At 44.3% G+C, this 27,549-nt stretch overlaps 1 protein-coding gene across 11 annotated transcripts in view; it reads left to right on the forward strand.

The window, feature by feature from the left end:
* Nucleotides 1-25,097, forward strand: part of SLC6A6 (solute carrier family 6 member 6) — a 111,543-nt gene extending 86,446 nt beyond the window's left edge. For 10 of the 11 annotated variants that reach the window (XM_061456094.1, XM_061456097.1, XM_061456101.1 and 7 more), the window contains 10 exons: nt 3,219-3,351; nt 6,546-6,680; nt 8,585-8,688; nt 8,802-8,926; nt 13,539-13,651; nt 16,129-16,266; nt 17,257-17,359; nt 18,360-18,460; nt 19,131-19,301; nt 20,818-25,097. In XM_061456094.1, coding sequence (XP_061312078.1) covers nt 3,219-3,351; nt 6,546-6,680; nt 8,585-8,688; nt 8,802-8,926; nt 13,539-13,651; nt 16,129-16,266; nt 17,257-17,359; nt 18,360-18,460; nt 19,131-19,301; nt 20,818-20,958 — 1,264 coding nt within the window. In that variant the 3' untranslated portion in view covers nt 20,959-25,097. The remainder of the gene's footprint in view (nt 1-3,218; nt 3,352-6,545; nt 6,681-8,584; nt 8,689-8,801; nt 8,927-13,538; nt 13,652-16,128; nt 16,267-17,256; nt 17,360-18,359; nt 18,461-19,130; nt 19,302-20,817) is intronic. The other variant, XM_061456105.1, reaches the window with a different exon arrangement.
* The last annotated feature ends 2,452 nt before the right edge of the window (nt 25,098-27,549 follow it).

Raw genomic sequence — 27,549 nt, forward strand, 5'->3', positions numbered from 1 at the left:
AATTTCAGGTACTTTGCTATCAAAGTACACCACCAGCTGCCAGCCAGCTACCTACATTGAGAGGCCAGGTCAATAGAGAGTCTTTACCTGAAGATACCCATCTGCTTCATGGCACAATTAATTGTGATTTAATTCAGAGGTTTGGGAGTATTTGGTTTCTGAAAGCCAATGCCATTTTTTATTGTGGGGCATTTATGCAGTGTCCTCATCAGGATTGCTTTGTAAAGCTAACGCTGCCCAGATATAATTGGCTGCATTGATGCATTAACCTCTTCGTGTTGGATAACACGTGTCCCCAGCCTGGCTGGACGTATGGTGCAGCCTGACATTTCGGTTCATTTGAATTAATGTTCTGTGCAAATCACATGCTTGCTTGAGCAGCAATAAAAGGGTGTTAAGCAAATCTGGCTTTGTATCAGGAGACCTACCTCTTGGTATCACATGCTGCAGGTCTTATTTCTGAAGATTTGATTTTAAAGTCCAAAACCCGAAGGGTTTATACCCATATTAATACATAAGGGATAAGTGTTATGGGGGAATTATGGTTGAACAAAACCTCTGATTGTCTGGTGCTGGCCAAGTGTTTATAAATATTTAGTAATCAGCAGACTGCATTTGTCCAAATCCCAAGAAAGACCATCACATGCTGATGGCATGTAATCAGAGGGAGCAACCCGGAAAGTAAACAACATCTAGGGCGGCTGGCTCTGCTTTTGGGGGCAAACTTGAGGGTTTTACAAATCATATCATGTTGTCCTTGTGGTGGAATTGCTTCACTGTTAGTTATTCTTGCCCTTCCAACATGAAAGAGCGCTTTGGCTTTCCTGGTACTAAAGGTCCTGTCAGCATTCGCTTGATTAATGAGCTGGAATATCCTTCACGGATTGCATAACTCTCCTCATTTTATTTTTGTTTATCTAGAGCCAGTTACAGCTCTTATTACATCTCCATGTTGCACATCTCTGGAGCGTGCTAGTATATGAACAAGGTGGAAGAACTCATGTTTACAACAAACTCGGCCCCAGCCTGTTGTCCCGTTGATCATATATGAGTGATGGGTAATGACAGCATCAAGACTATAAATGAGAATTAGTAACAGCTTCATGCATAGGTGGTGTGAAGGCAGCTGAGTGGGCTCGGCTCAATCTGAGCACAGTGGGTTGTGTAACGAAGCTGCAGAGCTCTCAGCACAGCCCAGCTTGTGCTCCTTCCTCAGCTGCGGGTTTCAGGGTATCAGAGATCCAGGTCGAGAGCTTCTGCTGCAGAAATACATTGGGTCAGGTTGCATGAAACAGTTTGAACACTGAGGCTGCCCTGGTGATTCTGAGCTGATTCCTTGAGGTTGTGGGTGTTTGTGAGACGAGATGGGAACCATCGAGAGGCATGGAGCACCTCTGCTGTGAGGAGAGGCTGAGAGAGCTGGGCTGGTTCAGCCTGGAGAAGAGAAGGCTCTGGTGAGACCTTCTTGTGGCCTTTCAGTTCTTAAAAGTGGCCTGTACGAAAGATGGGAGAGACTTTTAGCAGGGCCTGTTGTCATAGGACGAGGGGTGGTGGTTTTAAACTAAAAGAGAGATTCAGGCTGGACATGAGGAAGGAATTTTTTTCAATGAGGTGGTAAAACAGTGGCACAGGCTGCCCAGAGAGGTGGTGGATGCCCCATCCCTGGGCACGTTCAAGGCCAGGCTGGATGTGGTTCTGGGCAACCTGATCTGGTGAAGGCGACCCTACTCATTGAAGGGGGGGTAAACTAGCTGAGCTTTGAAGGTCCCTTCCAACCCAACCCATTCTACAATAACCCAGGACAGAGAAAGCCAGCCCATCACTTTATGTGCTTGCTGCCTCATCGTAGTAGAGTAACATACCTGGCTCTAGAAACACACTGGGGTGCCCTCCAAAAAACCTTGAAGAGATTGTGGGCCACACTCTAGGTGAGATGACCACTTGCTTTTAGCTCCCTAATGAAAAACAAAGGCTTAGCTGAATGAATTAATAGAGCTTCCTATTCCAAAACACATTCGCAGTTCATTATTCCTGGCTTCCTGAGAGCCAGCTCTATAGGCTGCCTTTTAATATGAACTGCCCCTTGGAAAACTGCCATTTAGTTTTTAAAAAAGCCACAGAAGGTTGGAGCTGAACTTTGTCAGCTTCTAAATGTATTTTCTTCTTTTGTATATGCTCAGCAGGTTTTTCCCTGCTTGCTTTAGGCTCAGGTGAACCAGGACTGCAACTTTATGCCAAATATTCATTACTAAGGGGTTTCTTGTGGCTGTCAAATAGCTGTGCTATTAGGGCAGACTTAACCCTGGCTGGTGGCATTAGTCCTTTTCTATAACAAAATACACACATGCTCAGAGGGAATAAAGCATTCGGAGTGAGAACACATTCACGCAAGTAACCCAAGTGAATTTGGAAATGGGAGATGCAAAAACAGACGGGTGAGGGCTTGAGTCCCATTAAACTGGTCCATCCAGGGCTGGTTATTTTCCAAAACTAATTGCAGATATTCCAATGGTGACTTCATTTGCTGTGATCTCCACAGTAATAGCAAAAAAAAACCCTCAAAAAAGTTTAATTAATTCAGGGGGAAAACAAACCACAGTCATTTGTCTTGCATGGGATTCACATGCCACGTGTGAGCCTGACCCTGGTAGAGCAGCCCAGGATGCTGTGATCTCTGCTTTCCATGACTTAGGGGAAGGAAAGGAGCTGATTTTTTATAGCTGTCTGAAAACAAAGTTTAATGAACAATTTGTTAGGTAGCAACTTAAAATGAAAATGAAATTCTTTAAGAATAGTGAGGCCCTGGAGCAGGTTGCCCAAGGATGCTGTGGCTGCCCCATCCCTGGCAGTGTTCAAGGCCAGGTTGGACACAGGGGCTTGGAGCAAGCTGCTCTAGTAGAAGGTGTCCCTGCCCGTGGCAGGGGTTGGAGCTGGATGAGCTTTAAGGTCCCTTCTGAACCAAACCAGGCTGGGACTCTGTGATTTTATGAAATACTGTGCAATATATTGCACAAAAGAGTAGCACAGACCTAGGGAAGATGTAGGGCTGCAAAGCTCAGCTTTGCTCACGTAAGCCTTACTAACTGGTGACTTAGCAGGCAGCATTCAAAGGGCAGGGATCTCCCCCGCACCATCCTGCACTCTCAGCCATCAGAACTAGATTCTGCATCAGCTGAGCTCCTCCATCTCTCTTGTTTTGTTTCCTTTCAATTATTCAGGCGCAATGTACTGAGCTTGTCCTCGGGAATTGAAGATATTGGTATTATCAAGTGGGATCTAGCCCTGTGTCTTCTCCTCGTCTGGGTGATATGTTTCTTCTGCATTTGGAAAGGAGTCAAATCCACTGGGAAAGTAAGTGCTCTCTTACCTTTTTGTAGTCATTGCAGTTAGATGTTAAGAATACCAAGTAATGCTGTTCTTAAAAATGTTCCCTGCTTCCTGGAAAACAAGATGTATTTTTGCACTGAATAAAAGGGATTCAGCTTCAGCTGACTTTCAAAAGTCCTTGCCAGTGCCCGACATGCCTGTGAGTCAAGTAGCCATTACTGGAGTGGCATCAAGAAGCAGGTACAAGCAGGGTTTGAGTACCACTTTGCCTCTCTTAGGCTGGTGATGTGTGGTGCACTGCACTCCCTGCCTGCGCTCCCACATGGCCAAGTTCATCCTCAGTGCAGCAGGGTGGATGTCAACACAGCTGTGGCGGGGATGTTTGAAGTCAGTGGAAAGTGGTGGATGCATAGCATTTTTGGAATGCCACTCACTCACAGAAGAGCTCTGTGTAGACACGGAAGACTAAACTTAGGTACTCATTTAGAAGCATTCTTCTTAACGGAGATCCTGCATAGTTTGTGGTTTTGGTCTCATCGTGTGCTCTTCAGAATGATGTTTTTCTCTGAAGGATGACAAATCATCCCTGAACCTCATCCTGCTCCAGTGCAGGAAGCAAATTACAGCAAATACTGGCCATCAACATGAAGCATGATATTACTGCCCCTTATACAGTAGTGATTTTAAACCCGTTTTAATGAGAAAAAGCATTAGAAGCCATTGCATATGCATGGCTCTTAGCTTTCAAACCTCTTGGTTGAGGCAGCATTTCAGATGAGTCTAACAGAGGTAGAGGGGTCTCAAGATACTAAATTCCCACGCATTTCTTGTCATCTGGGTGGAAGGGAGTGACCTCATTAGTGTCCTACCTGACAAAAGGGTCACAATGTAAACCCAGCTTGTATCAGCCCCCAGAGAAACAAGGAGGGTGAGCAATTGCCAAAGCCTCAACTGTGGAAAAAGCATAATTTAGCAGGTTTTACCTCGTTATACACTGCAGAATCAACTAGGAGACAAAACTCTGTAGGAAAGCAGGCCTCATTAGTCCCACTGTTGACTAAACTACTTGCTTTACTGTCGCTCCTGTCTTGCTTTCGGTGATTTTTATCACGGAGCCTCATTAAAATCATGCTGGTGCCTTACACTGGATTCCCACCAGCTTTGCCCCAAAGAACAGCTTCCACACCTAGAAATTGATAAAAGTATTTGCTTCTCTGCTCTCTCTGATTGATGGGACCCGATGAGGTGATGGTGGAAGTTTTATAGTAAAGGTGTACATAATAAATCTCATTTATGCAGTACCTTTGGCAAGCCTGGTGTCTGCTCGGTAATGGTAGCACTGAGAGATGTTTCCAAGCTCCCTATGGTACAGGGTTTCAAGGCATTGTGAAGGTTGAAAACAGGCCTGTTAAAATCAGTTATCTAAAACTTGGTGTCTTCTGGAAATCCAGCAAAATGGCCTCATGTCTAAGACAGGACAAGTAGGAACTCACCGCAGGGTCTGAGCTCGTGCAAGTGTGGAGCCAAAGCCCAACAAAGCCATTGGGAAGTCTCCGGCTGACTCCATTAACTTTGGGGTCAAACAAAAGTAAACTGCAAACTCTAATGGAAGACTTGAATTATTTGGGCAGTCTCGTTTACTTTAGTGGATGGTTGTTTATAGCTCTTCCCTGCTTCCCAGCGTGTTAACGGCTCTTTGGAGAGCAGGGAGAAAAAGAAGATGACATAGTTTTAAATCCTGTAGTATCGTATTGGGCAAATAAACATGAAATCAGGAGTAATAAGTTGTGCTGTGCTTTGGATAATGTGCTTAAAAATTCCTCCAGTGTTCCAAGAGAATCCCAAAGGCTGCTTTCTGAGCATGGTTTACTCAGTTCTTGTAAGTATGTCAAGGCATATATGGTTTTTGTGAGAAAACTTGGATTTGAAAACAATGGGAAGCACAGAAATTCCCCTTTTGTCCTGATTTTGCTGAAACTGGGCAAATGTGTAATCTGTGTCATCTGTCAGTGGCAAATATACAGAAAATTGAAGGAATGAATGTATGAAAAGATTTCCTTTCTTTTCATGAAGCCAGTCCAGCTCTGTGAGTTATTCTGGCAATGCAGGCTTTGCGTTGTCTTCGTTATTCCCAGAGGACACACTTAAGAAGAAAAATGGAGCATCCCGGGAGCTCTGCTGTAGTTAAACAAATTCTGGGAAAGGAAAATACATTTTAACTCATGGCAGCCAACTGTAATTACCTGGGGGAATCATCTGACTCCATGAAAAATGCCCTTTCTTAGACAGCAGTGATTGCTGAGTGTAACACAGCAGTTAGGTAAGAAATGAGGGGAAGCACTGATGAGCAGAGAAAACAGAGGCTGGAAGGTGTGGGGCTCTAAAGATAGAACTATCCAAATGCAGGTTCAATTAAGCCTCCTCCTGGAGATTAAAGCAAAGGGGTCTTTCATCAAATGAATGAGAAGATAAGAAAAAGAGAAGAAGGAGGCTGTTATTCAAAAGAGTGGGAATAGAGGTTAAAGATAATGAAGACATATTCTCAAACTGGATGAATAGAGCCTTAGTTTCCAATAATGATGTTGCTGAATAGGCAGCAAAGGCAAGAATGAAGTTATGGGACTGGAAATTACCAATGTTGAGGCTAGTGCCAACCTGGAGGGCTTCATGTGTTCGAGGGGATGGGAAGGGAGACACAGGAGCACAGGCCAAGTTATCTTCGTCTCTGAATGAAGTGCCCTGTGAGGCTGCCTGTAGGAGCAGTAGGGAGGAGGCTGCACAGCCAGGTCAGAGGTAGCAGCAGAGCTTGCAAAACACTCCCAGTTTCTAAGTTCAAATAAAGAATGAGGTAATGGTCCATGCACCCTCAGTGAGGAAACCTCTGCAGCTTCCCTGGCAGAGGTGTGCTTGTCATGTGAGGAGGACAAAGAGGGCAAAGGCAGAATTTCTGATTAGAAGTCACGAGCTGGATGAAATCCTGCATGTTCTGTGTGTGAGTGATGTGACCACTGCCTGGGGGCTCTGGAGGGTTTAATGAACCTGCATTGCCTCCAGGCCTAAAGCAATAAGGAGGTAAAGACCATTAAACTAGAAGCAGACACAGACTCGGGTCAGGTCCTTTTTAGCTATGAATTCCCATCCCTAAATCACTTTTGGTTCTGGAGGGGTAGTGTTAACTACACCATACTAAACATCCCTTTTACGGTTTTTATTTCTAGGTAGTGTACATCACTGCCACGTTCCCGTTCATCATGCTCCTTGTTCTACTCATCCGTGGTGTGACCTTGCCTGGAGCTGCAGAAGGCATCAAGTTTTATCTTTACCCTGATATCTCACGGTTAGCTGACCCACAGGTACAGAACTAGGACTGGGGAGTGGGACAGTTTCCTGTGCAAAGGGGGATGGTGGAGGGTGATGGTGGTGATGTGATGGCAATAGATCTTTTTGCCACGGTCTTTAGAGGTCCAAATGTAGCGTGAACATTAATGCTGGGTTATATTTTCCAGAGATCTGCTTGAGAAGGTCACTGTTACATGTGTTAATGCATCTTTCCATGTGTACGTATGTGTGTGTATGCGTGTGTATTCTTTTTTGTGTCGAAGGACTCTGAGGCTGTAGACTCTGTCCCGTTATACAATCTCAGCTTTCTTGTTGGTAAGGTAAGGGAGATGCATTTTTTAAATGAGGATAGTCTTTAGTTTCAAAGGAGACACACGTGAGCTTCACAGATGGAACAGCAAGCGAAACTGTGAGTACCAGTGGCCCTTATCTCCCACTGCTCAATAGGAGGAGTTTGGGAAAGAAGTGAATGAAATAATAACAGAATGAAAACCAGTCCAGAGGGGGAGAAAAACGCTTTTTGAGGTACAAGAACTGCCCTTCGCTTAGTCCTGCCTAGTGGGAGCTGGGCTTCCTCTTTCTGTATAGGCTGTGATTAGATCAATTCCTGTCTGTGCTCACAGGGTGCAAATATGACACTTGAGCAGACCAGCATCATTTCAACCAGTAGTCATCATGTGAGGAATGCAAAACCAAATATGCAGTACCCCCCTAAAACAAAGAAAACAAGGAATCCTTAAAGATAACTGTTGGTTGCAGTGAGAGGGAATAAAGTCTGCCTTTGCTGTTTCTTTCTAATGAGTGTTTGGTTAAAATAAAACTCCAGTGACAACTAAGTAACTGAGCTAGGAAAAGTGTAATTGAAAGAAACGTTGTGGAAGTGTGGTTCATTCTCTAGTCTTGCCCTCTTTACACCAAACACCCTCTTCACAGGAGGCATTATATTTGATGAATGAAGCTTCTTTTACGGGACTGTTATTTTTATGATCTACTATTAGACCTAAGCCCAGAGCACCAGTCAATATTGCATAAGGGATTCATGGGAGCTGTTCAGGCCTCCTCCTGTGGTCTAGCAAAAGCATCATCTCCAGTCAGCAAGGTGCTGGAAAGGGATGGTGGGAGGGAGGAGGTGATACTCTACAGCTTAATTCTCACTTCCTTGGACTCCTGGTGGTTCCTCCTGGTATTTGCAGACTTGCATTAGCAGGAAGAAGAGAACAGATGGGATTCGCTGCATGTATTCTGGTAGCTTGCTATGTATTTACTGAGAAGTTGATAGTGTCCTGTTATTTCACTCTGTAGATGTTTTCTTAATGTAATCAGGAGAAAGAGTCATGAGGCCAAGATGAGATACGTATCTTATAAAACGCATTGTATTTTGCTTGTTTTCCCCCCACCCCTAAGGCTTTTTATCTTGCATTTAAACAGGTACAAAAACAACCAGAAAGCTAGAAAAATAAACCAACCCAATACACAAACCCATTTCTCAAGCTTTTCACATCCTCAGCTTAGTGACTGTGTCAGCTGGTTCTAACTGAAATGACTTACCATGGAAATGAGCAATGTTAGAAGTACTTTTGCATTTCCTATTGCACTGAAACACGTTCATTGTTGCGCCAACAGGAAGGATCAGCTGAATGACTTAAGAAACCCGAAATACTGAGCATCTCTGGGGAGGGGATAGAGGAACTGTTGTAGAGGTGATGTTCTTGTGGGCTCTGATGCTAACGATTTTCTTTTCCCTGTAAAAGCCAAACTTGTAAATGTGATGTTCTCTTTCCCTCTCTTCCTGATCCTTTAGCTATCACCCTCAATGGAAGCAATCATAGTGTTGATCTTTGCATAGTTTGAACTGTTTGTGTTGAGTGCTGCAATGCAACAATGCCGGTAATAACAGTCTTTCCATCTTTCCCTTTAGGTCTGGATAGATGCAGGGACACAAATCTTCTTCTCATATGCAATCTGCTTAGGAGCAATGACTTCCCTGGGGAGCTACAACAAATACAAATACAACTGCTATAGGCAAGTTTCCATCCAAGGGGGTTTAGTGTTTTAGCTAAATGATGTAAATAAAGTAGGGACAATGGGTTAATTTTTTTTTAATTAACTTGCTCCATGACATATGTGTGACTTAGGGACTGTTTGCTGCTGGGATGCCTGAACAGTGGTACCAGTTTTGTGTCTGGCTTCGCAATTTTTTCCGTCCTGGGCTTCATGGCACAAGAGCAAGGGGTGAACATTGCTGATGTGGCAGAGTCAGGTACGATGGTGTTGGTGGCAGTGGTGGTGGGCACTGCCGCCTAGCGTGTGAGCAAAGTCCTGCAGACTCAATCAGCTAACATCTAAGCAATAAAAAAACCACAACAGAAAAAGATTTCCCATAATCTCCAGAAGTAAAAGAAGCACATGGTTGATTTGGGCTTGGCTCTAGAGCAGTGAGGGTTAGCCGGGGTTGAATGCTTTACTCTGTCTTGATTTCCAGGGCAGAGACACATTCCCTAGAGTGTGCTCATCCATCTGAGTTGAGGTTAGAGTTAAGATAAGGACACCATTCTCTAGAGTGCAGAATGTCATTGATTCGACAATTTATTCCATCCTTCTTCTCAGACTACCTTTCTTTTCATTCAAATGCAAGTAGCAGGTATTTATGTGTTTTTTCACAGCTTAGTTTCGCTTGCTCACAGCACTGTGCTGCAGTGGGAATACTACCTTGGCCTTTTGAAGGGACATACATATATATATATACCCAGGTTTTACCGGAAAGCAGGAGAACTCCATCTCCTGGGTTCTGTAGACCCATTTAATCCACAGGAACTCTAGTTGTTACAATCCTGCCTTTGTCCTCTGTAGCTTCAGGGTGGGGTTGACAGAGAAGCCCATTTTGAAACTGGATGTACCCATAGGTTCCTCCCTTATCCAGAAGTGTTCATCCCATTAAAGTTCAGCTACATGCAGGCAGCTGAAGAAGGCTAAATCCTCTCAGACAAAACAGACAACACTTTTCCCTCTGTGCATGTCTTGTCCATGAGGGCAGGTGTAATCATGTGTTTTCATGTAGAACAGACAGATTAGATGGGAATTACCATTCAAAACTAATGAGTCAGGGCTCGAGAGCCAGGAGGCTTAAAGCTAATCAGGTTTAACAATATCACCTGAGTCCCCTTTTGGCATTTCTTTCTGACTGTTTTTAGAGCAATTTTCATTCACCTGCACAGTATTCAAAAGCTTTCCTCTGCAAACATGTCATTTAAAGGAAGAACTCAATCTGTCTTCTAATCTTATGGCTCTGGGAGTTAAGGCTTTAAGGAAAACATCTCACTTTACAAGGGCTAATGATAAACTGATGACACTGGTGGCACCGCAGGAGTCTTGGGGTGGCTGCAATTGGCATCCCTCTCACAAGTGCAATTAGTTAATGGCCTTGGCCATAATGCTTGTTTTGATCAGAGGTTGATTGCTGTGTTTGAAAGCAGGAAGCAAGGGCATAATCCTATTGAATGAATCATAAATAGCCCCCCTTTGTTTTTTTAATAGGTAGGTGGATCAGTTCCAAGAGCTGCATTTTTAGGTATCCCTACATTAGGTTTTTATCTGCTCAATATTTATTCTCATTTTTATTATTAAATCTCTGCTAAACAGGCAGCTATATTCCTGTTGCTTGCCATTTTTAGAATTAAACAGTTCTGTAGTACCACTGGATTGTTAAGCAGTGCTTAAATACAAATTAACAGACTTAGTGTTCACATAGCACTTTTTAAACAGCTCAAAAAGCATTTTCTTAAAGCAGGGATTTTACAGTTTGTTATAGGGGCGAGGGCACTGATTAGCTTTCAAACTTGACTTTTGATATCTTGTATGTTTTGTTGTTGATTCCTTCAGGTTTTCTGCCTCATTTAAGTTCAGCCCTAGTCACTAATGGCCAGAGACTGCAACCGTCTCCCTGTTCGGTGGGTTGCCCATCGTCACAGGCTGGTCTTTGGCTGAGTCCCTAAGCATGTTTTTTACATGACAGTAAACATTACCAAAACTATCCAAATCTAAACCACTTCCCATGGGTTTCCTCACTGCCTTTCTCAGCAGAGGTCAAGCACAGAGCCCTTGGAGACTTCTTGGTCCCCCTGGGATGAGCATCCCAGGACCCGCTCAGGGCCGTGGTGAAAGCTCTCACTCCCACTGCTGACTTCTCAGCACAGAAACATTCAGCAGGTGCTTGAGCCTCTTCTTTTGGCCTTGCCTTGTTTGGTTCCTTCCCATGCAAGGTCAGAATCACTGCCCCGGATCAGGAACAAGGTGAGCAGAGACACCGCCACTTGACCGTAGCACTTGCAGAGAGGGCATTGTCTAGGGAGCCAAGACCTCCTGCTCCCTCATCTGTGCCCAGCGAGTTAAATCCCTCCTGCCCTATGTGTGACACTGTTTGTTTCCTTGTTTACCCTCTTGCAAGCCAGGGCAACTTCCACAAATTTGCTGACAGCAGAATCCCATGGCCACAGTTTTACCTGGGCCAAATTCAGCCTCAGTGCCGTGTGCCCTGGACACAGTTGTCTTGCTTAAAGCCCTAGCAGCCGCTGGGCTTCCCTGGCTTTGATAGGTTTCATTTTGTTAAATTCGACCCCTCTGACTTCCCAATGAAAGCAGATTTTTTTAATAATTTTGTAATGATTTTTTAATAATTTTTCAAATTATTAATAGTTTTAAGTGGGTTTTTTTTCCAGAAATACTTTTAAAGGCAGAGGGGAAAGCAGGGGAGGCTCAGTAAAGCCATAGCGAGTCCTGTCTAATCTGTGCTGCGTCTCTTTGGCTGGAAGAAATCCTTTCCCACTCACACAATTTGTAGCAGTATTAAAACAGCACAAGATTTGCCTTTTTCCCTTTGTAAATTTTAAATCCCATTTGCAAACAAGCTCAGATGAAGCAGCTCTGACTGTTGGGTTTCCTAACGCCTGCCTGGTCCTGCCTCCAGCAGGAGCGGCTGGGCTGGGATATGGCAAATCCCAATGAGCTCTTAAGAGCAGCCACAAGGGCTTCACTTCTGCAAAACACAGCAGAGCTTCAAATTAAATGTGATTTTTGAGATTATTTATGTTCAGTCAAGGGGATGCCAGGAACATTTTCTTCCATGTGGACTTCTTATATTTCAGCTCTTAGTTTCCAAGGAAAATCAAAGCCAGCACAGGGCTTAGGCTACTTGGTGTTAGATGGTGTCACAGTGCAAGGACAGTTTCAGTAGCCAGAGTATGCAGAATTGCAGCAAGGTTTGAGGAGGGCAGTTTTACATTGGTTTCATCACTCGCACAGATCAGCTGCACATGCCATCTGGTAGCAGTTCTCCATTGAATTAGGGGAAAAAAAAGGCAAAGCCCTCCCCAAATTTGAAACATTCACCAATTTTTTGGTATCTTCTGTCATATAAAATCTTAGTTGTGTTTCATTTGAAATAAAATTAGTTGCTCAATTGTTGGCTAATTTGTATTTATTTCTGTTCAAATCTTTTCAGTGACTTAAAGTTTTCTTTAGCTTGGAAAAAAAAGTCATCCTTTTTTTACCACTTGCTTCTTTTTCCATCTTTCTTGTTGGAAAGGAAAAGTGGGAGGTAGCAAGAGCAGCGTTAGAGATTTTTGTATACAGAGCAGAGATAAGATTTCCATCCCCACGCTACAGCAGTTCTGAAAGAATTCCTTTTCCCATTGAAAATTACTTGAATCCACTTAAAAACCTGGGAAAATGCCAGTTTTCAATGCTCCTTAACAGGCAGATGAGCCGGCATTCCTGGGTTTAATCTGAATTTAAATCTGCCCTTAGTTTTTTGTTGGCTTCACCAAATTTCCATGGCCATTCTGAGCACTTGCAGTAAATGCGGGATTGGCAGCGTTCCTGTCTCCCACTTGGAAAGGGCTCTTGCTCTCTTGACAAAAGCTCTCCTCACTGATAGGTGACTTCAGGTGGGAGCACTTTTGGAGGTCAGCACATGAGAGCACTGCACGTACACTGGGGCTGTGGGTATGAGTCAGGTGCCGTCTGGTCCACGGCGCAGATGAGACCCAAGCTAGTGATGAGCTCTCACACACAAGGCTTTGGTTTCCAGAGCACTTCGTCCCAGCCCCACTGGTCCTCCCTGACTGTTGCAATCCATCCTGCGGTTGGGGCTGATGTTGGTCATGCTCAGTGTCACCATGGCTGGCCAGACAGGGGCAGGGCAGATGATGGGGAAGTGATTTTACACAGAGTCATTTTACACACCAGCAATTCCTAACAGCAGGAAGCATTTTTTTCAGGGACCACAGCCAGTGTAACTAGGAGTAGCCTGGTCACTACAGTGCAGCAGTGGGGGTTTGCAGAAGTGAAGGAGCAGACTCCTGGAGCGCAAACCCATCTCTAGAACAGCTATGCTGGGTTTGGAGGTTGCATACAGAGGGAGGCAGTGGTTGCATTAGTGAAGATCCCAGAGTCCCCTTCCTTGCATGCAAAAGAGTTTCATCATCATCATCTTCATCGTGACCATGTGGGCTAGCAGTGGGATTCTGCCATTCCCCTGGGTCACCCCTTCTCCCCCTGGCCCCCAGTGCTGTCCTGTGTCTGGGGCAGATGTAGGACCACCTCCATTATTGGCATGTTTGAGGTAGATGTTAAAAGTGGTGATCGGTTAGCACTGGCCTTGGGGATTTGCCTGTGGTTTCTGCTGTAGTCATGCGTGCTTCGATTTCAGATAAAAGAGCCAAACTGTTTCACTTCTGGTATTTCCAGCCGCGTTTGGATTTATCTGAACGGAACCAGGCATTCCTGCATTTGAGTGTAGCTACCTTTGCCCAAGAGCTGGTACTTACTATTTCTCTTCCCTTCCCTTCCCCCTTTCCTATTTTCTCTTTCTCTAGGTCCAGGCCTGGCCTTCATTGCCTACCCAAAAGCTGTGTCCATGATGCCGCTGCCCACCTTTTGGGCAATCCTTTTTTTTATTATGCTTCTGTTGCTTGGACTGGATAGCCAGGTTAGTACCATGGGTAAGAGATGCTGGCTTATTGTATCATCGGCACTGCTGACTGAGAAGAGCTGGGTTTACAGGCATGAGTTAAGAAGGGAATACTCTGATGCTGCTTAAGGGGAACTCATCTGGGTTGTCTTTAGTGCAGATGAATCATAGGATCCCAGACTGGTTTGGGTTGAAGGGACCTTAAAGCTCATCCAGTCCCAACCCCTGCCACGTGCCACGGGCAGGGACACCTTCCACTAGAGCAGCTTGCTCCAAGCCCCTGTGTCCAACCTGGCCTTGAACACTGCCAGGGATGGGGCAGCCACAGCTTCTCTGGGCACCCTGTGCCAGTGCCTCAGCACCCTCACAGGGAAGAGCTTCTGCCTAAGAAATCTCCTAATCTAAATCTCCCCTCAGCTATATATAAAGTGAATCCATGAACAGTCAGAGCACAAAGCCACAGCCTTTTTTGGTGGTGTTGGCTCAGAGGTGCTGAGCAATGTGGGATCCTGCTGACTTCCACATCAACAGCAGGCATTCCATACCTCCCAACAGGCCAGAAAGCATCTCAGGTTCCAGCTGTACTAATTATATAGCGCACGTTGCTCTTAATTAGTGAGTGTGAAGAAAGCAAAAAGTTCAGTTCAAGAAGTGAGATTATTCTTCCCAGTAGTTGCTTATAGGAACATTGGACTAAATCCTGCCAAAGAACCTGTAAATCATTTCTAGATGGTCCACTTACAAGGAAACATGGGTGAGCAGGGATTATGCAGTAACTACAGATTCAAAACTGCCCAAGTTTTCAGGGCAACAGGCAGCTTCCTGCACTCACATGGAGAGTCACTAAGATAAAAGGATGAAATGTTCATTTAGCCTAAATGCTGTCTTGGATGAGGTGAGATCTGTAAATGAACTTTTACCCAGTTGCTGTGTACTTCATCTCTTCCATTTTTTGTATTCCATTTGCCCTAAATTGCTCTTTAGGGCTTAATACTGGAACTCCAGCAAGCAACTTTCAATCACTCCACAGTAACTGTACAAGTGCCCGATGCCGTGGTTCACCCACCCTGTGCTCATGTAAATGGAAAGCTGGCTGCTAATTTTAAAGAGCTCCTCACTGCGTGGAATGATTAAAACTAATTGGAGCGCTTAATTTCCCTCCTCCACCCTGCTGGGGTTTTTGGAGTGCAGTCAAGCAGGTTTCTGAAATGCCGGAGCAGCTGAAGATCAAATCAGCTCAAAGGAAAGGGTTGCACTGAAAAAGAAAACCAGGTCTATAGCAGTCAAAGAAAGGAGACAGGAAGCAACAGAATGTGGTGGGGTTTTTTGCAGGACAGTCTGTCAAAGAGTGCTACAGGGCACTGTAAGAGCAGTCTAGATACTTGGTAGGAAAACAGCTTTCCTTGAAGTCATGCTATTTGATAGACTCCCCATGATAACCCCTTAGTTATAAGATGTATCCACTGAAAGGGAAGGTCATTCCTACAGAGGTATCCTCAGTTCTCCATGGTATCCTCATGTCTTTGGTGAACTTGGTACTTTTTGAAAGCACAGATCAGCTGCAGGATCCTTTCTTTGGATTTGTGTGGGGAGTTCAGGCGTCCCTTTTCTCCATGGGCGAAATGCATCTGGTTTTCAATTAACTTGAAACTCTCATTCAAATCCAGTTTGGGTTATTTGGTTAACTCAGGTTACACATCCGATGTGTAGCTTTCCAATGGCAAGTAAGTGCAAACACACTTTATATCGAAGCTAGGTAAAGCGAGATTTTTTTAGCTCATGTATTCAGAGGCTTCATTTTTGGTTCACATGTGCAAATAGGTCACTAGATTGATGTGTGAGGAGTGTATGAACAGCTCCATTATTGCTGCAGAAGTCCCCCAGAGCCTCAGTCAGAGGTACTCTGCTCACAGGTTCAGGAAAGACAAGTTCAGTCAAGAAGTGCTGCTATTTCACATCAAAGTTTGCTTTCCCTTAGCTGCATTTTCACTCACAAACCCAAGAGTAGAATTACATCCAATTGTGGAATTAACCTAAGTAGTACCTGTGAGGTTTTCTGGCACAGCAAAAGAAGCTGGGAGTTACTCTGCTAGCTTGGGCTTTTTGGAGTGTTTTCTCTCTGCCTGTTCTCTAGCATACATCTCGTGTTTATCTGGAACAGCTACAACATAAAAGCCACATAAATGCCTTCCTGTCATCAAATTAACTTCCTTTCTCCTTGTGGCTTGCATGTACAGAGCCCCTTTGGTAGTTCAGAAGGCTGCTAGGAAATGAAGAACAGTTCTGAAAGCTTGTTCCAACCTGAAAACTACCCCCACGCTTCAACCTCTGGGTTACAAAGGAATGGCTTCTGCTTTCTTTATTCAGAGCAGCTTTTTGCCCACCATGTGCAGTTAGGGTGTTGCTGTGGAGTCCTTGTTCAGGTATAAGCCCAGATAAACGCATGGTGGGTGATTTTGAAGTCACGTTTCTTTGTTGCTGTTTTCCCCCTTTAGTTTGTTGAAGTTGAAGGACAGATCACGTCATTAGTTGATCTGCACCCATCCTTCCTAAGGAAGGGTTACCGACGGGAAATCTTCATCGCTATAGTATGTTTCCTTAGCTATCTTCTGGGACTAACTATGGTGACTGAGGTAAGCAGCACTCCCTTCCTCTATAACCAGTTTTCTGACCAATTTTAGCTATAAATGAGACTGCACAGAATTAGCCCCTCAGAGGTGCTCTTTAGATGTACAGAGCACCTTTCATCCCTAGATCTGAAAGCCTTTTGAAAGGGAGCTATAGATACTCCCCTTTTCAGATAGAAGAGAGACATGAAATCTCATTCAATTCAATCTGATCTCAGGTCCTAATCAACACAAGTATGAATGTTAACATCTGGCTCTAAAGGATGAAACGCATTGAGAACCTTCCGCAGAGCAGAGTAAGAATCCATCCAGTGCATGCAGGGAAAGAGATTTTTATCTTAGGTACACAGCTTTGAATCAGTTAAATACCACTGGATTTATTCTAGTATAAACAAGATGGGAGCATGTTCCAATGGCTGCACTCTTGTGATGTTTATCTCCAAAATAAAACCCAAGCTAGCTTGGAAAAGCAACTGGAGAAGCACAGCTGTGGGATTTAAACCAGGACCTGTCGAGGTGCCTAACAGACAGGGTTTTTCCAAGTAAAAGTGTGTATATATATATGAATGATTCCCGTGAAGGAAGTCCTTCACTCAGTGAATAAATGCAGACCCTCCTGATGAATTGACTTCCAGTTTTAGTATTTTGGAGGCGTTAATGGTAGGAGGCGACCTATTAATTCCTGACATCATCTGCTTCTATAAATGCCCATCCAGAAATACTTTTAAGAAGGAAAGATTTAAGTGTCTCAGTAGATTAGTACTAAGTGGCTTAGTTCTGTTTAGTCGTCATCTTGTTTGGAATACTTCCTGTAGTAAACATGCCTATTCCCTGGGGAAGGTAATCCCAAATATTTACCTTACCTACTTGCTTGATATTTCTTCTTGTTAGACAGCAATCATTCAGACAGGTTGGTTGATGTTCCTGGGAGCTGGGCCTGGATTATTCATTTTTATTCCCTGTTGGATCCTAATCCACTGCGTCTCTCTTTTACAGGGTGGCATGTATGTTTTTCAACTCTTTGACTACTATGCAGCTAGTGGTGTATGCCTTTTGTGGGTTGCATTCTTTGAATGTATTGCTGTAGCCTGGGTTTATGGTAAGTGAGGATCCTTTCATCTGATACCTTTGGGTGAGTCAGGGACAGCTTTGCTAGCCAAACATTTAATCATCAGCCACCCCTGAATCTTCTTCCCAGCAACAGACACATGCCATTTATATAAACTTATGCTGACCTCTTGGAGGCAAATTTGCATCTGGGATGAAGCCAGCCTCCAGTGTTTTTCCACACAAAAATGGTGTATTTTTCCATTGCTAATTAATAAAGGCGCAATTAAGCATTTGCATGTGTTGAGAGATGAGAGTTGAAAGTGTGGCCAGCTGTGAAAATCTCTGTCTCTCAGAGAATTTCCTTTAGAGCTGCAAGGGGAAAGCCAACCACATAGAAAACACAGACAGAAAGGTGACAGAAACGTGTGTTCTGTCCCATTATTTTTAGGTGATGCTGAGAACCAGGGTACAGTAGCTTGTGTGTGACGGTAGCTGGGAAATGATCAGATGATATTTGCTGCTTAGGGCTGGTCATTTCCCTTATTCTTCATGTACTCATCTCCTTAGACCAGGAGAACAAACAAAGCCTTCCTTTTCAATCAGTCAGATCTCTGCAGAAGCAAGGTGTACTGTTTGCTGTCATCTCCTTAGACCAGGAGAACAAACAAAGCCTTCCTTTTCAATCAGTCAGATCTCTGCAGAAGCAAGGTGTACTGTTTGCTGTCATCTCCTTCTCATGGTGATTCCTTTGGCAAGTTCAATGAGAGGCTGAGGAGAGGAATTCGGGGTGTGATGGGGGCAGGAGGGATTATCATTGCACTCCTGCATCAAATAATAGGGAGTGTAGGATGAGATAGCCCCCCAACCTTCTCAAGGAGAAAACCATCTTGAACTTCCCAGTCGTGGGAAGCATTTGAACAACAGATCTGACATCTGCATTCCCTTTAAACACACCTTGAGAGGAGTGTAGGAAAGCAGCTGTAATTCTGCAATCTTTACACGGATTTTCTGTGCTCAACTCTGATAAATGCGCTCACTACCCATTACAGGCGCTGATAATATTTATGATGCCATTGAGGACATGATTGGATACAGACCTGGTCCCTGGATGAAATGGAGCTGGATTGTGATCACACCAGTTCTTTGTGTGGTGAGTACTGACCGGTGCTCTTTCACACCTTCCTCGTGCCAGCTCTGAGCCACCTCCTACTGCTTCTCTTTCAAGTGAAGGCTGTTGCATTCAGAGACCAATTTGCAAAGAGAGGTGATGCTGGGTTCTCAGATGTTAGCTGTTAACGTGACAGCTCTCTCCTGTGCCTGCTCAAATTGCACTTGCCTACATTGAAGTGGGTTTTTCTTAGGATTGGCAAAGTATTACGTTCCTGACACAGAGAATTCACTCTCCAAAGAGCAGTCCCTACTTTAAGTGATAGGTCCTCAAGGCCGTTTTAACAAAAGGACTTGAGGAGTCTGAGGCAGACACTCAGCTTGAAGTATTTCATTGACTGGGAAGAACATCCTGGTAAGCTCCTTGCAATGTACAGCAAATATTTGAGCCCTGAAAATGAACAGGCAGTACTGCAGCTGTTCAGCACCATCGCTTCACACTCTGTTGTCAAGCAGCAGATGGTGTAAGCAGATGCAGATGCTCTTTCAATAATTCAAATGTAAGAGTAATTCCCCCACTGGTTTAAAACACATATGGTACCCGTCAGCTCTGCCTTTCACTGCCCCTCTTCTTTAGGGCCAGTGGTAGCACCAGAATCCTACTGCTTTCAGCATTTTTTGAGCCTCACTTCATTTTCCTTTCTCATCCACAGGGGTGCTTTATCTTTTCTTTGGCCAAGTACAAACCACTGACCTACAACAAGGTCTACACGTACCCAGACTGGGCAATTGGCCTGGGCTGGGTTCTTGCCCTTTCCTCCATGATCTGCATCCCTATGGTGATGGTCATCCGCATCATACAGTCAGACGGGTCGCTCATTGAGGTAAGAGGAGCCGGTTGTCTGTCCTGAGGAGAAAGGGAGCTTTAACTTGCTGTGTTGTATAGAAAATGAGCACAATGCTTGGAAAACTGCCACCTTGTCCAGGTAGGGCAAAGTTGGCTCTCTGCAGTGAGTGCAAATAAGACTGTTAAAGATCTCCTGTCCTTTGGGCACAGTAGAGACAGAACAAACATGAAGCCTTCTGTCCTCAGACAAACCCCCAGCGATGTTACTTGCGTCCTTCTGCCGTTTCCAGCTGGCAGATCATTGCCTCCACGTGCAGACAAGTGTTGGAGCACTGGGGTGTTTTCGAGTGCCAGCTCTCTTGTCTGCAGCCCTCAGGGACAAGGAAGCACCATCCTGAAAAACACTGAGAAAACAAGAGGCAGACCTGGGTCAAACCTGGCTGTGTAAGAGCTCATTGAATCCCAGGGAAATTCAGATCCCTCTGGTGACTGTGTGACTCTCAGGCATGGCCTTTGCTCTGGGGGGTCTGAATCAAAGTCAAACCCTCCTGCCAATGGGCTTCACTTTTGAGCCTTTTTAATTACTTATTTTGATTCCTGATGAATCAAATCAAACCACTGGATCCAGATTGCTCTGAGCTTTGGAAAACTTCATGTGGGATCCAGGCGTGACAGTGCAGATTCTCTGGGGTTTGGCTTTGCAGGCTATCATTTACCTGTGGCAGCAGAGCTCGGTATGGGTTCCCCCGGCTTGGTTTTCTGCCAGTGGAAAGTTTTTGTACGCTGCGCAAGCAGGAAGCGGAACAATTCTCTTTTAAGGTTTCAGATTAGTTTTGTTTTTGCCTAATGAGATGGTCTTAAATGCAGCCCAGGGTATTCTTGGAGGAGAAAGTGGGACACTTTGGGTTAGGGAAAAAGAACAGAATTGAAAACCCCCAACATTTCCCAGAGCACAAACACTTGCGTTTGTTTTCCTCCAAGTGTTAATGGTCTTTTTCAGCTCTGGCCAGAGCCTGAGTGTTTATTTTCCTGCCTACATTGTCACCATCTATTGAGAGACAAGTCTAAAAGTAGCCAAAACACTCCTCAAAGACTGTGTTAGGAAAAGAAAGTAAACACTGGTCAGATGCCATTTAGTTCTTCCTTTTTGAAGTGAGATGAAGGAGGGAAGTTGCCACTTGGCAACGAATGGCTGGGCTAAAAGGCAGAGCTGTTTCTAAATGAGGATGGAGAAAGCACCAGTGCATCTGAGCAGCAGCTGCAGCCCAGTGTGCAGGATGCTGAATAACGCTATGAATACCCTTTCTTGTCTCACTTGCCTGCCTCAAGTCAAGCTCTGCAGCTGACAAGTTGAATGCAGTGCTCCTTAGTGTGGGTCCCATGGTCCTTGTGGAGCCATGCAGTATATGGTCTGGACTAGATGAGCTCAAGCAGTCCCTTCCAACCCTAATGAACCATCCCCAGCCTTGGATTGCCACGTACTCCATCCTGCCCATGGAGACACAGGGGCCCCCTTCGGTCTTCTCACCTTGGCTTTTCTCCCTTTCTTGCAGAGGATAAAAGCGGTGGCAGCCCCCAAGGAGGTGAATCGGTGGTCCAAAGAAACAGAGAGTGCCACCCCATTCTGCCCCAATGGAACTTCGAATGGCGGATTGATCAAGCCAACTCATATCATTGTGGAAACCATGATGTGAGCTCTCTCTGTGAGAGGAGAAACCTGCTTTAACTGCCGTTTACTAACCATAGATTCTTATAGGACCAGGTTTACAGAGCTTTATATTTGCACTAGGATTTATTTTTATTTCTCACAGAGAAAGTTATTTTTTGTGTGTGGTTTTGTTTTTTTTTTTTTAAAGTTTTGTAAGGTAATCACAGCAGATGCCTCTCTGTAGAGGGAGAGCTTTCATATCAGACTAGACATATTACAGGAATTTACTAGTATTGGGTTTTTTTAAACATATATATCTTTATCTCAAAATACTATACACCTTACCACTTGAATCGATTGTCTTGCCAGCAATACATTCAAGTCTCAGAAAGCAATTTTAGGTGCTGGTATGGTTGGGAGCAGGGTAACCTACAGAACACGCAAAAGGAGCTCTGTTGAGAGATGTACTTAAAGAAAACTAATGCTGTTTGTTTGAAGAGGATTTGTAAAGGTGTAGTATTGCCACCCTCTGGTTCAATTGTGGTAAACGACAGGCTTCAGGGGACACTAGGGAATGTTGCATTTAGCACAGTCCTTGAGTAAAGATAGAGCCGGGCAACTGGAGCAGAGAGTTTGCAAGGGAGGCAGAGAAGTTGGGGGTGAAAAGCCTTAGGGCTGTCCCTTCCCAAGCACGGCGTTGGGACCCTGTCACATAGATGAGAAGGGGACTTTAGGAAGGCGTTTGCAGGATTTAGCATGGTTCATTCTTTGATTTTTATCTTTATTTTGTTTAGGTTTGGGGGTTTTGATTTACTTAAGTGAAATGCCTGCAGTTTGTGCGAGAGCGGGGAGGTTGCTCCTGATGCTGTATGCTCCGAGGTATTTGCTCCTGAGTCTCTACCAAAGCATGTTTTTAGTGTGGTGGCACTGGTGTAAACCTGAATTCTGCAAACCAGGAGGGTTTGAAGCAGCTGCCCTCTGGGTGCTTCAGATGTTCCCTTGTGGACTTTGATTTTGGGCAGGAAAAGGAAAGAATCCCTTCTGGACTCTGACTGTCCAAAGGTGAACACAAACCAAGTCAAACCCAATAGGAGGAACAGAACCACTCACCTACACCGGGTGTAACCAGTGACAGAGTTGTTAATAATAATAGTAATGAAGATAATAATATCACTCAGCAAACAGGTGCTTTTCATCCATGTATCTCAAAAATGCTTTGCCAAGTGTGGGAACCAGGATTTGCTTTATTTATATGGGGTGGGTTGTTACTGTTGGGGGAACAGACAAAAGGACTAAAAGTCCCTTGTCCTATGTTACTAAATAGCAGCAGTGGACCTAGGGCCCCCCGAATCCTTGCCCATCATTGGGTTAAACCATGATTTGTATGATATTTTTGAGGGGTGGGGGTGGTAGACGTATTTATGAGGTTTATGAATCTTACCTGCTGAAGAAACAGGGCTTTCAGGGTTTTAAGTTTAAGCAAAGGGAACATGTAACACTGAAATATTTTGTCTTTGGTCAGAAGGAATTTTGTACTGTTCCAGGTTAGACTGTGGAGTGAAGAGAAACCACTACAAGGAGTGTAGGAATGGGGGTTCTACTTTGTGTGGGCCAGGTGGATGTTTCCATGGGGAATTACTCCATGAAGAATGGCCAAAGTGTGGGCGAAAGCCTTTTTGGGGTTAGTTTTTTTGGGGGATGGGGGTTTTTTCTCTTTAAACTTGATCAGGTTGTGCTGGGAACAGGTTCTCTGGCAAAACTCAGCCTTTTCTTGTGGGCATTCTCATAGAGGGAGAAGGGTTTTTTTCTTCTTATGATACCACAGTTAGGCTTTCCAAAGCTATTTAGTGGAACTGCTTGAGAAAAGCAGAGTTTGTGGCTGCTTATTCTGCTGCCAGCTTAGTCTGTGGGGGCAGAGTTTGTCATTTAAACTGAACATATCCAGTTCTTCACATTCCTACACAGCAGTTCATTCATTTCTTCTTGTCCCGTGGGCTAACCGGCCGCAGCAGCACAAACACTCCTCGGTGAGCTTGTTGGTTTTCTTTTCTCAGAAAAGGGGTGATTTAAAACTTAAGAGATGGACCAAAATAATGTAAAAACAAAAGTGGCTGCATCCGTACCTTTCAAAACCTTGCTAGTTTGAACTTGTACACGTTTTTCCGTCAGATAGCCGAGTTGCAGCAGCAAACCCAGCCGTGGCAGAATTGCTTTTGGTTTCTTTTTCTGGTTGTTGTATGGTGAGAGTTATAAATGAAACATTTCCATAGCTGGAGATGGCGAACATCTCATGGCACCTGATGGGCCAGTGGCAAGAGCCATCCAAAAGTCACTGGAGGAATTCTGTGAGGTAGTGGGTGTCACTTTGTGCCCAAAATAAAGCACACACCATGCATAGAGGTAATTTGGGGTGTTTTCTAATAGCCTTAAACCATCAAAGCCAAGGAAATGTAATCAAACATAACTTTCTTAGTGGGCTTCAGCTTGGACCCTCATTTTTGAGTTACAGTTAGTGTCTGCAGTAAACAGGCACGCTTGCCTGGGTGAAAAGGGAGTACTGTGTTAAGGGGTTTTAACTTAATGGTTTCTGTGAGTGCAGATGAAACACTGATGCTTGATTTTTATTCTTACTTTATTTTATATATATGTTGTCATACAGCTGCGTTTGAGATACAGTTTGCACATCACTTTCATGCTATAGACCTAAGATGAGCTTTTAGTTTGGAAAAGAAAATGGTTTGGCTACATCCAAGAAATCTCCAGAGAGTGGAGGTGGTGTTTGGCCATCTCCACATTGTGGAGATGCTTGATGCATTGTGTCTTTGCTTGAGGAACCAGAGGGCTAATACTACACCTTTCAAAGTACAACTACCAGAACCCAGCCCCCTTTGGGTAGAAACTGTGCCATTCAAATCCGTCGCTTCCATGTACCAAGTGAAAACGTCTCGCACGGATGCAACAACCTCATTAAAGCATTCTCTGTGTCACCATCTCCAGCCCTGCTGTGCTCCTTAGGATGCAGAGGAGGGCTGGGACTCACAAAGAGCTAAGAAATGATGGTTTCTGGAAAACAGCTCCCCTCTCCCCTCTTCCCTCCGACAGTAATATAGTTAATTCTAATTGTTTTCTCTGGGGGTTGAGTTCCGATGAGCACACTCACATTTTTACAGTTTTGGTGGTTTTCCTAACACTTTGATCAGATTTCTGAGCTTTTCTTGGTGATAAATCTGCATTGCAACATGATCCACTGCCAAATTTATTAAAAAACACTTTTTTTACAAAGTCTGTGTTTTCTACCTATTTCTGACTGCAAACAACACTGATTTCCCCCTCCCCCCATTTTATTTGTTTAATCACTTGAGACCTATTTTACCTGTTTTCTGTAAATGAGGAACTCTATATTAAAACGTCATGACTAGTCACAGATGAACTGGTTTGGAGCCAGGGAGTTAATGCACCTTTAGCATGAGATCTTTAGAACCAGCTCCCTGAGTTTAAAACCAGACTGAACCAAGAGGAAAACCCCACACCTTTTCATAATGTACCTTTGTATTCATGGGTTCTTCTGGGCTTGAAAACAGCAGTTTCAGCAGTGTTTATTTCCAGCTGAACTAAAATCCAGAGACAGTAGAAATGTAAAGGGGAATGTCTATCCCACCGGATTCTCCAACCTGTTTCTTACTTTTCTCAATTCTCCAAATGTTTTCAGTTCACCTGTCACTAGTTATGATCTTACTGAATGAGCATCTATTGTAAGGGACTTTACCAGTAGTTTGTATTTCGGTATTTAAGCAGTATGGTTTCATAAGTAGAACTGGTTTTTATTGTTGCTACTGTTCTCATTTCCCTCCTCATCCATAGCTTTCCTTTTCATCTGGTCCAAACAGATCCACACACTTAGATAAGTCCTCTTTAAAGTGTGAGATAGTAGGTCCACAATGGATTTGTTCTTGTGCTCTAAATGAAAACACAAAAGCCTAGGAGCTGTATTGGCCATCTAGAACAATGCTGGCGGTCACCCTGCAGCAGCAGCGCAGCTCCTGGAGTGGAGGGATGTTGGGAATGGCCTGCTGAAGAGGCTCAGCAAAGCTGATTTTCGCTGCTGTTCTTGTGGAGAGGAGGTAAAGAGGAAAGGGGAAAATAAAAAGGACGCAGCCTTACAGTTGCTGTAACACAAAAAAAACCCCAACAACCACCAGCAGAGCCTTTAATGTCACCATCAGGATAGCATCTTCTGCAGTGATTTTCAGTCCTGCGTGCATCCTCCTTTCTCAACTGCAGATACTCCTGGTTCCTCTTCTCTGTCTCAGCATTCAGTAGATCTGAAGACACATGGACATTTCCATTCACTAGGCCTTTTACAAGTCTCCTCTTTCAGTCTGTTTTTATTTGCTCAGGAGACTTCGTACAGTTTCGTTGAGGTCATGCTTGTCACACTTGGGTTCACAGCTCCCGCGTGTTGCATCAATGGCTAACCTCCATCCGTGGGAGAAGGATCGGAACGTTTTTGACTAACTGATGATTAGCTTCCACGTCTCGTGGTCCCTGCCGGATCACTCATGGAGGCTTAATGTATATAAAATGTTAAATAAGCTGTGCATTGAATGGAGTGGACAAGTTAGTTCAGCAGCTCGCGTACACTTGGAAGAAAGATGACCCTGGCATCGTTTCCAAGGAGATTCAATGGAAGTTGCTCACTTTCAGTAAAGAGAAAATAAATCTGTGGTTTAAGTAGATTAATAGATGAATTCTTCCACCCTCGTATGCATGCACACAAGTGGGGACACTGCTGCTATTTTTAGGCTATAGATTGTGTGTTTAAGTCTTGTGGAGCTGTTTAGGATGAGGATTGAGGTTTAGGCACCACTTGCCTGCAAAAAGCCAACCTGCCAGGGTGTCCAAACGGCCTTTCCTAAATTGGAGGTTGTGGAAGACGGAAAGTAGTGACTAAATCCTGGACTGTGCCCCTCCAAGGGAGCCTTAAGGTTGAATGTGAAAATGTTCCTGGCTCCTTGTAAGCGCCACGTGGCTCCTGGTGTGGGAGGCTGGATGTGGTGTGGGATCAGGCAGCTGCCCTGGACTTGTTTTCTCCAAACTCAGCATCCAAAGCCTTGTGGTTAGGATTGACGTGTAGTTGTGTATTTGTGTATTTGCATGAGTAAAGGTCAGGACCTGTCAGACTCTCCAGTAGCTTGTTTTATTTCCTGTAGTCAAAGATAAGCTTAAGAAAGCAAGCATTCAGGTGATTTGGTAACACTTGACACCTAAAAAAACATCACCTAGTGCAAAAGAGGCCCCCTGAGCTCCATGCTTTGGTCACAAAGATTTGCTATTGGTATCAATGGTCAACTTGACTTTATAGGAAAGCTTGCTCAGGAAAGACTTGAGCATAACCAGCCCCAGTCCCAGCTGGAAAACTGCCCAATTCCAACCTTGCATCCCCACCGGATCATGGCTCTTTTCTAGCAGCCCAAAATAAACCTGTACATGGACAATGCTTCTCCACTTAAAAAAGAGAACTAATAATAATTAAAGATCTGAATTTCTGTTCAAAAACAGTAAAAAAATAACTTTTTGTGTTGCTTTTCCAGTTGGCAGTGTGAATTGGTGATTTCAGTTTACCCATGTCCTAAAACCAGAGCGGAAAAAGCTTAAGAGACCATTTGACCACAAAGAAAGAGGCAAGCTCAGCATTTTGCAGGTTGAAAACATTAATAAATCAGCCCGTTCCACCATCTCTATCCATCAGAGGTGGGAATCCTCAGTGATGGGGTCTGCAACTGGAAAAGAGCGTGACCCTGCAGGTATTGCTGGTATTGAAGGGCAGAGCCTTTCTGTACCACTGCTGTGGCTAATTGGAACCAATCAATTAGTGAAGTGTCAGAAATTAATCGCCAGGAGCTTCACAGCTTTAGGAGTAAAGTAAATTAGAGACAAGAGAGAAAGGGGCCATTTGTGGGAGGCTTCCTCCTCATGGGCTTCGAAGTGGGACTGTGGTGCTCACTTCCCCATTTACAGCACAGGGAAACCAGGGCTCAGCTTAAGAGTCACAAATAAGGGGGGGGGGGGGGGGGGAACATAATTAAGTGAAATTTGATTGTGCTAAGAGTTTTGTGTGCGTGCATATGTGGGGAAGGCTTCGGTCCTGTAGCGTAGTACATGTTGGCACGATACGTATTGTTTCTGAATCTGCTTCTGCAGTTGAGATGTTTAAAGATTTCTTTTTTTTTCCAATATATAAGAGAAAAAAAAATAATAATAATAATTAAAAAAAAAAGAGAACAGTGGCAAAATCCTGTTGAGAGACTGAAAATAAGACATAGAAACCTGAGGGGGCAAGTTGAGTGTGTCATCTGCTCCTGTCCTGGAAGCCAGTGATGGTCTCTCAGTGCCGCAGCATCCCAGTACTGTTCTGAAGTGCTCGTTGTTCAATAGGCTGTTGTTTTTATCCCAGTGTAATGTTGTGATTGTTACCTGATGATATTGCCAGGGACTTCACATTGTAAGAGGTGGTCCATCATGTTTGATGTATTTGGCTACAATAAACCAGTGGCGTATTTCTTTCTTATTTCAATTCCTAGCAACTGTGACTACAGTAACGTGATGAGTAGCACATACAGCGAGAAGGCCACAGCAA

Source organism: Pezoporus flaviventris, unplaced genomic scaffold (assembly GCF_033815535.1).
Source record: "Pezoporus flaviventris isolate CSIRO_AGI_PZ_B2104156 unplaced genomic scaffold, CSIRO_AGI_Pfla_v1 ptg000021l, whole genome shotgun sequence".
Lineage (NCBI taxonomy): Eukaryota > Metazoa > Chordata > Aves > Psittaciformes > Psittacidae > Pezoporus > Pezoporus flaviventris.